At 36.1% G+C, this 12,893-nt stretch overlaps 3 protein-coding genes across 3 annotated transcripts; 2 read left to right on the forward strand and 1 right to left on the reverse strand.

The window, feature by feature from the left end:
* The first annotated feature begins 276 nt into the window (after positions 1-276).
* Positions 277-1,633, forward strand: LOC113765676 (probable acyl-activating enzyme 16, chloroplastic). Its single transcript, XM_027309915.1, has 4 exons — positions 277-362; positions 468-613; positions 1,185-1,242; positions 1,344-1,633. The coding sequence occupies exons 1-4, from the start codon at positions 321-323 to the stop codon at positions 1,434-1,436; spliced, it is 339 nt and encodes a 112-aa protein (XP_027165716.1). The 5' UTR covers positions 277-320; the 3' UTR covers positions 1,437-1,633.
* Positions 1,634-3,248: 1,615 nt separating this feature from the next.
* On the forward strand, positions 3,249-5,198 carry LOC113766848 (pentatricopeptide repeat-containing protein At4g14050, mitochondrial-like). The gene has a single exon (XM_027311008.1). It carries the CDS (start codon positions 3,322-3,324, stop codon positions 5,155-5,157), a length of 1,836 nt encoding a protein of 611 aa, XP_027166809.1. The 5' UTR covers positions 3,249-3,321; the 3' UTR covers positions 5,158-5,198.
* Positions 5,199-6,243: 1,045 nt separating this feature from the next.
* On the reverse strand, positions 6,244-10,378 carry LOC113765255 (selenium-binding protein 1-like). The gene is made up of 8 exons (XM_027309371.1): positions 10,207-10,378; positions 9,903-10,099; positions 8,846-9,041; positions 7,998-8,225; positions 7,497-7,728; positions 7,229-7,336; positions 6,871-7,143; positions 6,244-6,685 (listed from the first exon to the last, which is right to left on the reverse strand). Exons 2-8 carry the CDS (start codon positions 10,042-10,044, stop codon positions 6,404-6,406), a joined length of 1,461 nt encoding a protein of 486 aa, XP_027165172.1. The 5' UTR covers positions 10,045-10,099; positions 10,207-10,378; the 3' UTR covers positions 6,244-6,403.
* Between the last annotated feature and the right edge of the window lie 2,515 nt (positions 10,379-12,893).

Genomic DNA, 12,893 nt, shown 5'->3' on the forward strand with positions numbered 1-12,893 from the left:
TCCATGTGGGAGTGGCTGTGGGTGCATTTGTGTATATGGATGTGTGTCGGTAAAGAATTTAAGAAGAAAAATCTTTTACCTTGGAATTTTGTGTAACTGTGTTGGCCATATTTCACATAGTTGTAGTACACCCCTCTCCTTGCTTCAATCTTTTGGTGGAGAAATATGGATTAATCTCAAAGGATTAATCAATTGGGTGGAAAAGGGGTGCTAGCTCTGCATCTGGTTTTGTTGTAAGTGGTTTACATCATCTATTACTGATCGACTACTTTTGATGTATAGGTGAAAATGTTGAACCATCAGTGATTGAAGAAGCTGCAATGAGAAGTAGTCTAATTCAACAAATTGTTGTCATTGGCCAGGTTACATCTTAGTTATTCATCCATATTATCTATTACCCAGCTTGTCTAAGTACTTCCTACTTGTTTTATGCCTCTTAAGCATGGAATGGTATCAATGATATACAGGATCAACGACGTCTAGGAGCTATTATTGTGCCAAACAAAGAAGAGGTTATTTTGGCAGCTAAGAAGTTGTCTATCTTGGATTCTGATGCTTCTGAACTCAGCAAGGATAAGATGACTAGCTTGTTATATGAAGAGTTACGGAGTTGGTATGCCATAATTGCTAGTGCTATCATTAATTTGAGCATGTTGTACTGCATATGGAAGCATATGAAATTATTATCTCTGAATTTAGTTGTAAAGCAACAATAAATGGACATGATAACTATTAGCAAGAAGTATCACCCAACTCAGATGGAGATCTCTTCAATTTTTACATAGTCCTGCACCTCAATCATGGTTTATCCTGGTCTATAGTTTAGACATGTCAAGCCATCATGTTGATAATGTTCCTCTGATGCATGTTTCTGTTTCATTTGGCACATCCTGCACATTGACTTATCCTGGGCCTTTGCCTGCTTTTTTTCATGACTACTACTTTTCAGCCATCCTGAGTTTCCGTAAATGTAGAGACTTGTGTACTGACTGACAATGCATATAAACATTTTGGAAGTTTTAATCAGCAATTTAACAGAAGTGCAAACATCTTGCTTTATGCCAGTCTTTGGCTCTGTTCATTGTTTGCTGATCTTCTGCATTCCAATCGTCCTTCTCTATTAGGAAAATGTGAGGTATAATTACTAGTGGCACTGTGATTTTAACTTCTTTTACCCTTGTTAGGACATCCGAATGCCCATTTCACGTTGGACCAATCATCATTGCTGATGAACCATTTACGGTATATTCTCATACCCGCTCAGTGACCTTCATTCTCTTGTCATGCTAATGGTGATTAGATATTGATGTGATGGTTTCTTGAACAATTTTCTCTGAATCCAGATTGATGCTGGTCTAATGACTCCAACCATGAAAGTGAAGCGAGACAAAGTTGTAGCTGAATACCAGGAACAAATACAGAATATATACAAGTGACATCCTACCCATAGAGTTGGAAGAACCATTGGTCTGCATTTACCTGTACGCAGAACTTGAATTTGTTTTTTGAGTGTGAAAGTCTAGTCATATTTCGTGTTATAATGATAGTGCCAGATTTTCCAAAATGACAACTCTGTAGACTGTAGACAGATGATTTTGGATTGCAATATCAGCTGCTATAGCCTTAAATAAAACTCAGTTAATTCCAAGGTTATGGAAACCTATAAGTTTAATCTATGTGATATGTTATTGCCTCTGTGGTAACACACAATTGATAAGTACGGACCACTTCTTCACAAAAGATCGGGTGTTCGAATCCTATTATCAATGTGAGGAGGGTTGTGTTGGTAGACGATCAACAAGAATCCTTATAAACGACTTATGGTTCACAGGGCAAACTTTGACCCGTGGTAATAATCAGAGCCGAATTTATCCTAATTTTTATTTACAAAAATTTTTTTTATTGCTTCTACGAAATATATTTGACAAAATAACATTGCAACTAACACACGTGTAAATTAAGGAACGATGTACACAGCAATCCAATAGACAATACAAATTCAAAACATATCAAAAAGAATAATTCCTTTGCTTTCACCTTTTTCTATTTCCTAAAAAATCAGCAAAAGTTAAATATCTCGTATTGATAATCGGGTGCGTCACAAAAAGATTTAAATATAGAAGGTCAAAACATAAGAAAATTTAAAAAGTTTATTTTAAATGTCATTAAAGAAATTCAACATCAAATAAAAAAGTTTAAAAGTGTGCTAGTGTCTACAATCTATTAATTTTGCTACATTATCTTATCTTTCCTCCAAATAAAGAAGATTATAATTTGTAAATTGAATCTTGATAACAAATAAGAATCGTTACCCTAGAGGTATTTTCTTGATTAGGTGGATGCCCAAACCGCTTCCATATTTTAGTTTGTTCATACCATTCTTCGTTTTTGATCAAATCATCTATTTTTAATCTTTGAATTTTCTTTTGCACCCCTAATACTATTTGAAACAGTTGTTTGTAGTTAATGAAAATCACAAAAGGAACTGACTTTTTATTATATCAAACTGAATTTTATCTAACTAAAGAATTACTTGTTCAAATACCTGAACGACTTGTTTGGATTGCTAACTTTTGGAAAAAAAAATAAAAATTCAGTCACTTATTTTACCTCACATATAACACATTTTAAAATTTTAATAATTTTTCAAAAAGTGCAATTCAAACCACCAAATTTCCATTTGAGAGCAACCACCATACTTTGGCATCATGGTTATAATGTAGCCAATACTTTCTTCCATCGAAGTGTGCTGTGTCAAAGAATGGTTTCTTGTGAGAGGCTTGAGAAACATCCAAGCATCACACTGTATTATTTTGGAACCTTTGAAATTCTAAATAGATGTAGGGAAACCCTTTTTTGAAAATAAATTAAAATGCAATTTAAATTTTATTTAGTAATAAGTATAATAGCACAAGAAAAGTTAAGAGAAATCTCTATTTCGCAACGAAGCGTACTCTATTTGATAATACACTTCATTTATAATTGATAAGTGATGAATTCGAGTAAGCACGGAATAAATATAGAATACTATTGAGCAAAAAAATATAAATAAAAATAATGTCTATTTCAGCGCACTATAGCTTCAAAAGGCGTGATATATGCTTCTTTCAGTAGAACCACGCCATAGTCCTTCCTACACTCGTGGCTCGGCCGCTCGGGCAAAGCCTTTCTTTCACATATGCCGACTTGCGAATTTCCTCACACATTCACGGTCCACCTGAGCGGAAAAGAACCACCAATTACAATGCTCAAATCCCTTTTGATTGGAGAATTTCCCGCCTACAGTCTGAGGAATTTAATCCACAGTTCTAGCAGCCATTGATGCACCACTCTCAACTCCTTCACCAACTGAAACAATGCATAAAATTCCAAGCTCTTATAGAAGGCCAAAATATCCATGCCCACATACTCAAAACCGGGCTAGACTGTTATTTACCCCATTTTTCCAATGTCCTGATAGATTTATATGGAAAATGTGGCCTCGTTCAAGATGCCTTGAAGGTGTTCGAGAAAATGCTTCACAGAGACTTGTTCTCTTGGGCATCAATTTTAACCGCTTATAACCAAGCATACCTTCCCCACCGAACTCTTTGCCTGTTTACCAAGATGTCCTGGCTGGATTACCTAAAGCCTGACCATTTTGTTTTCTCGACCCTGATCAAGGCTTGTGCCAGCTTGAGTAATGTAAGGCTTGGCGAACAAGTGCATGCCCGATTTGTAGTATCACCGTATTCACATGATGATGTTGTTAAGTCGTCTTTAGTTGATATGTATGCGAAATGTGGATTTCCTGATAATGCTCGTATTGTTTTCGATTCAATTTGTTCGAAAAATTTGTTTTCTTGGACTGCTGTAATATCAGGGTATTCTAGGAGTGGTAGGAAATTTGAAGCTGTTCAAATGTTTCAAAGTTTGGAAGATAAGAATGTGTATGCTTGGACGGCATTAATATCTGGATTGGTGCAGAAAGGACATTATGTTGATGCATTTGAACTTTTTGTGGAAATGAGAAGAGAAGGGGTTGAAATCACGGACCCCTTTGTTCTGTCAAGCATCACTGGAGCTGCTGCTAGCTTAGCAGCATTGGAGCTTGGAAAGCAAGTGCATTGCTTGGTTTTGACCCTTGGTTATGAATGTAGCATGTTTGTTAGTAATGCGCTTGTGGATATGTATGCTAAATGCAGTGATGTGTCCATTGCAAAGAAGATTTTTGACAGCATGTGGGAGAGGGATGTGGTTTCTTGGACCTCAATTATAGTCGGTATGGCACAGCATGGGCGAGCCGGTGAAGCATTGGTCCTTTATGATGAGATGATTATGGCTGGACTGAAGCCAAATGAGGTGACTTTTGTAGGACTAATATATGCCTGTAGTCATGTGGGATTGGTAGAAAGAGGTCGTGGACTTTTCAACTCAATGGTCAAGGATTATGGATTGCTTCCATCTCTGCATCACTATACGTGCTTATTGGATCTATATAGTCGATCAGGGCATCTTGATGAGGCAGAAGATCTCCTTACAGCAATGCCTTTCCAGCCTGATGAGGCTGCCTGGGCAGCCTTATTATGTGCTTGTAAGCGGCATGGAAATATCAAAATGGGTGTTAGGGTGGCTGATCGTCTACTGAGCTTAGGACCAGAAGATCCTTCAACTTGTATACTGCTGTCTAACGCTTATGCTGGAGCTGGTATTTGGGAAAATGTGTCAAAGGTGAGAAAGTTAATGACACATATGGACACAAAAAAGGAGCCTGGTTACAGTCGGATTGACCTGGGAAAGGAAAGCCTTGTTTTCTATGCTGGGGAGTCATTGCATCCTATGAGAGATGAGATTTCTACTCTGCTTAAAGAGATGGATGCGGAAATGCGGAGAAGAGGTTATGTGCCTGATACTAGTTTGGTTTTGCACGATATGGGGCAGCAAGAGAAAGAAAGACAGCTCTTTTGGCATAGTGAGAGATTGGCTGTGGCTTATGGGCTGCTAAATTCTGTTCCAGGGGCTGTAATACGCATAGTAAAAAATCTGAGAGTTTGTGGAGATTGTCATAATGTGCTCAAGTTTATTTGCTCCATAACAAATAGGGAAATTGTTGTTAGGGACTCCACCCGGTTCCATCATTTCAAAGACGGGAAGTGTTCATGTTGCGACTTTTGGTGATCACTGATCACGGAGGAGAAGGTGGTAGGGTTATAATAGCTCAGATTATAGGAGGAAGATGGTCACAGCCAAGAAAGAAGTGTTTTTTGATTCTTCTCCATACTCTCGCAAGATTCAAAAAACTGTCCAACTTTATAATCCAGAATCCTGAGATGCAATGCAACACTTTGATCAAGGCTTCATGATATGAAATTCTCCAGGATGTCAGGGTTGATGGCTGTTTTAGGCTGTCTGATTAAGTGCTTGGGCCTTGTACACAGATTTGACGGGAGTCTCCAGAATCTAAACATGTATCCCCTACTAAAGGAGCTGCCTAAATTTGCAAAAAGAGACCCATTGCTTGCTTAACATGAACATCAAGCAATGCAGCAGTAGATGATAACAGAGAACGGGGTAAATGAGTTGCAGTAGGTGCCGTTCATGGAGGAAAATAGTTATGAGCCAAGAAAGAGATATATGTTCCTTTTTCCAGCACATACATTTGCAAGATTCAAGAAACTGGTTATTTAAACTCCAGAATTCTGAGATGCCATAGGCATCAATGTGATGTGTAATTTCTCTATGACGTCAGTGTTGATGGCTGCATTTGGCTATCCGATTGAGTGCTAGGTCCTTGTACGGTTATTTGATGGGAAACAACAAAGTGTAAACATACATCCAAAAATGAAAAACGCATCTCATACTCAAGGAGCTCTGCAAAATTGCAAAACCTACCACTTAGCTTCCTTTATGTGCATCACAATTAGTGATGCTGAATATCCAGATTTCTCTGTAAAGAGAAACGGTGGTTATTACCTTCACTGTATTCCAACATTGGGGTCTGCACAAGATCACTCCTCGGCTTTGTTGATCATATGCAATCATGTCAAGAAAATACGCCTGAAACTCCTCTTTCAAAACAATCAGGTATGGTTTGTAATACTATTGGATAAAGTATTATTTGAATAATTATTATAACACTTTTTATTATTTGAAATAAAAAAAAATGGTTGAAAATATAAAAAAAATGAATTGAAAAATATATTTATGATGCAAGAAATATTATTTGAAAAAATTTGCTATCCAAACACTCACTAGTTTGTGCAGTTTGTACGATCAAGCATGAAACAGCAGAACCTAACTTTGTGAAAGTATAGTTTGCATTACAATAATCTCTGTTGAATTAAGGCACATAATCAAATTCATATAATGTTGCATCCCATGCCTGCAATATTCTTTTTAGTTTACAAGAAATGTTTTATGATGCTCATATCCATATATCGGAAGTGCAGTCACCCCCAGGATATCTCATCTCATGTGCTAAGGAAGGACCATCTGGTTCAGCCCCAAAGTCAACAAAAAAGTTGGGATTGATGGTCAGACCACCTTTCTCTGTGTCAACATCAATCTGTATGATATGCCCTCCCTTCTCCACAAGATCAGGGTAAAACTGGCGATCCCAAGCACTGAAGAGTGAGTTGGTTGCATAAAGCCGCTTTCCATCTAAACTCAACTGAATCATCTGAGGCCCTCCTCTCAGTTGGTTCCCCTTTTTAACAAACAAAATCAAGAATTTTAGTCAATCTTTTCATCTAAAAACGAAACAAAAAGTAAAACATTTAAAAAAAAAAATCTGATGTAACATGGACACTTATATTGGCTAAAGTGTGTGAAACTTGAATAGCAAACTCACATCACCAGAAATTCTAATTAAAGCTACAGATCAAAATTTACCTGGATTTCTGGGACATCAACTTGATATGTTGTCCCATCTTCAGCTTCAGCAACTACAGATCTACCTTTTCGAAACAAACCTCCAACCCATATTTGCCCAGTAAGCTTAGGGCTTTTAGGGTCCTCAATGTTATACTGGCGTATATCACCATGAAGCCAGTTGGCCAAGTAAAGGAAACGATCATCAAGAGATATAAGAAAATCTGTTATTAGACCAGGCATTTCAGGAAGGATCCAATTCTGCACCTTCACTGATTTTACTGATATTGATACCTGTAAGATCATTTAGCAATAAGTCAATTGCGAATTTATTTACCATCTCACTTGACTGGCCAAAGCAATAGATATTTGGGCATACCTCATGGCTCCATGTGTCATCTGGGTTTTTAAAAAATCGTACCATGTTGCTGGTCAAGGCACAACCAACAAAGCCAGTATCTTTGGATGGATCATGCAGGAACCTAATCTGTAAAAAAGTAAAGTTTTACCAGAATCAATGACCAATAAATTATACAAATCTATTTACCGATTAAAAGAATAATGCAAGGATACATTCCTAAATATGATGTGACTTTTGCTAGTCAAGTCATTGACAACAAAATATCTGATGGAAGATGTCATCTCACCTCCAATGGTATGAGTCCTGTGTTGCCAAGATCCAATGTCTGTTTTAATTCACAATCAGGCCAGCTATAGACATGCAAATGCCGTCCATAAAGGCCATCTGCAACATGCTGGAGGTTGAAACCTTTGGTAAAAGCGGCTGGGGCTCCCCACGAAGTGCTGATCATGGTTTTGTGCCTTGGCTGGTACCAGAAATCATAACCATAAAGCGGGCTATGTCCAGGTTTGTCCCACCTATTACAAGGACAGGCAGAAATAGTGGTCTCATTATGTTCTGTCATACTCCCAATAACTTAACTTTTTTGTTGCAGAACATGTTGTCAAAGTTTGAAACTCCAACATACAGGTAAAGTAGAATCACATGGAGAGAGGAAGACAACTAAGCAAGATACTGGACTGGATTTGTGCTTTTTTTTTTAGCATCGCAATTATAATTTAAGATTAGGGTGAACATGTTAACTAAATAGACAACTCGTATGCTCATAGAGTACGAATGACAATACCTTCCTTTCACATTGAATTCTGAGTCAAGCAAAAGGAAGCCGTTTCCTTTGGCATTTCCATCTTTATCTCCAAGACATGACACCATGATATCACCAGAAGCAAGACAATGGGCAGTGTGCGGAAATGCTAAACCAGTCTTCTGTATGATATCTTCACGCTCAACAACCTTGTGCAGAGCTGGAGCCTTTGGGTCCTCCTTTGTATCAACAGCGTATATGCGTCCAGATCTGAAAGAGTACCCAAACTAAGCATAGGGATATTACCTAGTTTCTATTGAGTTAAAACTTGACAAAATTTTTTTGGTGATATCACTCATAGCAAGTAAAATTGAAAAAAAGAGCATTTTGCAGTAAATGTAGAAGAAAATGGCTGTATGCAGCAAAAAGAAAGTATATAGAGTTTCAGCTTCACTTCGATACTATTTTCAGACATTGAATATCAATTTTAACTCTGTCAGCTTCAGGTCACCAATATTTGCAGATGTGGTGATTATGCATAACATCTTTTAACTCTATCAACCATATCGTATGGACCAAATGTATGAACTTCAACAGATACTCTGCTTGATAGCTATCCAAAAAAGATTATGACCCATTAAAGTTTCTTATCACTATGAATTTACCAGTTTAGAACATTCATGTAAATGGTTTTCATGCTGAAAACATCAATGTCACTTTAGGAGAAGTCTCATGAAAAAGATAAAGCAGTTCTTCTCAACACCTTCAAAGTTCCAACTGTGATTTCTAGACAACAGGCAGGACAAGTGTATTTTTTCAGCTTCGATTACGTATCAATGGACTATGATAGTGATCGTTTGAAAAGCATTTTTAAAGATGTTATCCCTTACATTAACGAAGGCAAGACAAGAAATCTCCGAGTAGCTGACGGATCTCCATGGCAGGAGCTGCAGGCATTCCATCCTGAATGATGTAGTTCATCACCCACATAGGGCATAGGCAGCCTGTGGATAACTTTTGAGTAAGTTGGTGAACTTGGATCTACATCGACTGTGGCCAAGTAGTCAGGCTTCTCCTTTCCTGTTCCTGTTATTGAATGGAAATCTCTAAGCTCCAGAAAGATTTCTTGGCAAGCTTTGATATGATCCATTAGACCCCTTTAACTCACACATACAAGTCGGAATAAATAAAACCTATAAACATCCCACATGAAGTATTAACTAACAATGCCTGACACAAAATAGCCGACATGGAACAACTAATAGGGTAGAATCATGTATACAGAAAACAAATTCTTCTTCCCAGGAGATTGACAATTCCGTTCTCCAACAAACAGAATATGGACAATTTTCATCAGAGAACTGCAAATATCCGCTCTAACAGGGTTGTTCTGTAAGGTCATTCTCCGCAGCTTCGGCTAGTTTGAATAAATACTGGACACATCAAAACCTTACCCTACTCCTGGGGAAAACCTTAAACATGGTCCAATAAAACTGCTGAAAGCCGTTGTGCTATCTCAATATATGCTGAATTAAGGCATGTAAGAAATTGCTTAATTAGAGGCCAGAAAACAATTCAAACAACAGATTCACAAACATTCTACAGTAGCTCAATTTCTTCTTGGTACTCAAAAATTAATTTTCCCGTTTGCCCCACAATAAAAGGTAAAAAGTCCAGATTCAAGATTCGATCAGCATGATTCCATTGACCCCAAAATCTCATCAATAAACAAAACTAACCGCAACCAAACTTTTCTATCCAACAGGCAAACATATTGGAGCAAAATCAATAATCACTCAATATTAAAAACCAAAAAACGAAAGAAGACATAATTATTATTCTCAACAAAGTCTTAAATCCAATTTTTTTTTTTTTAAAAAAAAAAAAAACTGCTGTCATCAAAGTACTGATTAAACAGCAAAGTCAGGGGAAAAGGAGATCAAGTACCTGTATAGACACAGGTAACATAAATAAGACATTCTCTGGGACCAGACATGGCCTCAAGCGGGCTAGCATAACCTGGACCCTTTTCACTGCAGCAGCTATGGCCATTTCTAGTCACTACATCAGTTGCAACAGCAGCGGCCATCTCAATCCCTCCTCTGTTTCTCTTCCTCCCTCCGCACCTATTACTTCCTCAAAAGCTACAACAAAGCAAATCAAGAACATCCCAACTTTTACAACCCCAATTTATTAGAAGTAGAATACTAGCGGTACGATATTTTTACATGGGATGCAATCAATTGCTTACCAAAGCCACGTTTGAATATGAACAGGAACAAACGTTGTTATCACCATGTAGTTAACAGCGTGGATGGACGAGGACTAATTGAAGTTAATTTGGTCAGTCATGCACGTCTTTTGTCTGGTTCTGCTGTGTTCCATATCTGGAGATAATGTATTTTAGCCGTCTAAGCGGAAATATACCCTCTGTGCATGTAGCCGGACTTAGGTGTCCAGGTGGGATGTATCAATTTTTTATGGACGTAAATCACGTAATCCCAGGAAAATCTTGCTGAGGATTTCAAAGTTAAATACAAGGGATTATTTTAGAAATCTCCCCTAAGGTTTCTCACAATATCATTCAGCTCCCCTAAGGTATTTAAAATCTCACTTACCTCCCCTATCACTTTGACAAGATTAAATATTCCTGTAAAAAGTCACAAATTGGCAACATTACCCTTGCTCTTAATAACCATTTAACCAAAAACTAAAATAAAATAAAATTTTAAACCAAAATGTGTAGATTAAAAAAATAAATTGAGATCTAATAATTGTCCATATTTCTTTATATCAAGGTCGTGGTGGGATAGTAAAGAACATGAGTAAATTAAATTTAGTCAAAATCAATAACTTAGAAGGATTTTGATGAGTAATTGACACCTTGAATAATTTCATGGATATTTATAAGGAAGTCAAGAAATTTTTTTAGAAAATATATTTTAATACATCATGTACTTAGTTTAAATTGTACTAAAAATTAAAATAATCTCTTCATACGTGTGAATTTTTTAAAATGTAAATTTTACTTTTGTTCCAATACAATAAAGATATATAGTTCAAGTCAAGAAATTTACACCTTATAAAAATTTAATCTTATTTTATTTTTTATTGTCATTGTAAACTTCATAAGTAACATAGCATAAGAGTAGTATTGAAATAAAAGTTTTATCTTTCTTGTATTTCCTCCAAAATGGCTAAAATGTTACGAGAAATATCAATTCAAGAAAGGTAAGTGAAATTTTAAAAACTTCATGGAGTCAAGTGACGTGAATCCCATACTTAACATCACTACAGTGGTTCTCTTGGAATAAAGGATACCTTGTAGATATCACAAACTACACATTGCTATGTCGCTTGGATAGCTTAGAGATGCGCACACACCACAGATATATTGCTTGAGCAAGAACGCTCCAATAACCTTGGATCTCCAGCGCACAAGTGATACAATAAAGACTTTTTCGAGTCCTAGTGTACGCAGACATTCCTGTTAGGAGATTCACCCACCATAGCCAGCCAGGTGCGCGACGCGGGTCGGATCCGGATTAGTCGGGACAAAGTTTCGGATCAGGTTCGGATTAGTCGGGGCAAAGTTTTGGATACCAGGCGGGCAACCAAAAAAAAAAAAAAGACTTTCAATACTACGGATTTCTTTAGTATAAAATATTCATCGAAAGGATCACCCGTGACTGCCAATCCATACTCCAACAAAACGACGATGAAATTGTGGTCCACCAATAACTCCAATGGCAGCAAATGAAAGTCCTCAAATCCTATAAAATAAGTAAGACCCATTGAGCTATCAGGACAGAGAAAATAAGTCAAACAATTTAAAAAACCATGGCTGAAATTTCACAATCAGATTTGTATGTAAAGCGATTTTGGTGGGTTGTGTAATAATGCTGGGTTTATATGGAATTGTGCTTTCTGGGCTTGTGAGTGGGGTTTGGTTGGATTTAGAAAATAATTTGGGAAGTTTTGAAAAGATGGGAACAGGAAAATTTGCCAAGTTTATAAGAACTAAGAAGAATAGTATAATTGTGAATGAGGTAGGAGTTGCTGAGTTACTTTCGGTAGGTAATACCAAAATTATTTTTCTAATGTAATACTAAAATTATCGCTAAATAACTATCTTTGGCTATGTAATAATGTGTGGCCCATATGAACTTGTATTTTAGATCAACAGTGTTAGTCATGTAAACAATGCCACAACAATTGTAAATACTAAAATAATAAATGTAAAAATTAATATAGCAACATGTAAAAATATAATCAAAATTTATCATGTATTAAAATTTTTGTCTAAAATTCAATCCCAACCATTTAATTTGACATTTATTCATTTTCTACTATTAACCGCTCTCTGCAATCATAATTGTAATTTTGGATAACCTCAATTATTGTATCTTTTGCATAGTTATTAAATCCAACCCATCAAGGAACTTGGTAGAGCGATCAGATTACTGGGTCACTAGTTCAATCAGCTCAACCAGTGGGTCACTTGTTGAAGCGGTAGGTATTAATTTAATATTTATAAATATAAAATAGTAATTTCAATAGACATAAAATATCTAACAAAGTGCTTTTAGATACTAATCATTGTACTTAGATATATAATGAAAGCATAGATATTAATAGAAGATTTAATTTCATTTGATCCGACTTTTACATAACTAAATAATATAGTTAAATATAAAAAAAAATTGTGCCACTTGTTTTAAAAATACAGCCTTATTTTTCATTATTTTATTTTTGTTTAAAAATAAAATAATTTCTAACTACTCAAATATTGTTAGTTTGAAAGTTAAAAGGATTAATTATATAATAAAAAAGTAAATAAGTTTGTTAAAAAATATTTAATTATCAAATAAAAACTAAGCAATTGATAAAGTCTTATGCACATTTAAATAAGATCCAATGTACAAATCATATAAAAAG

Source organism: Coffea eugenioides, chromosome 3 (genome assembly GCF_003713205.1).
Source record: "Coffea eugenioides isolate CCC68of chromosome 3, Ceug_1.0, whole genome shotgun sequence".
Taxonomy (NCBI): Eukaryota; Viridiplantae; Streptophyta; class Magnoliopsida; order Gentianales; family Rubiaceae; genus Coffea; species Coffea eugenioides.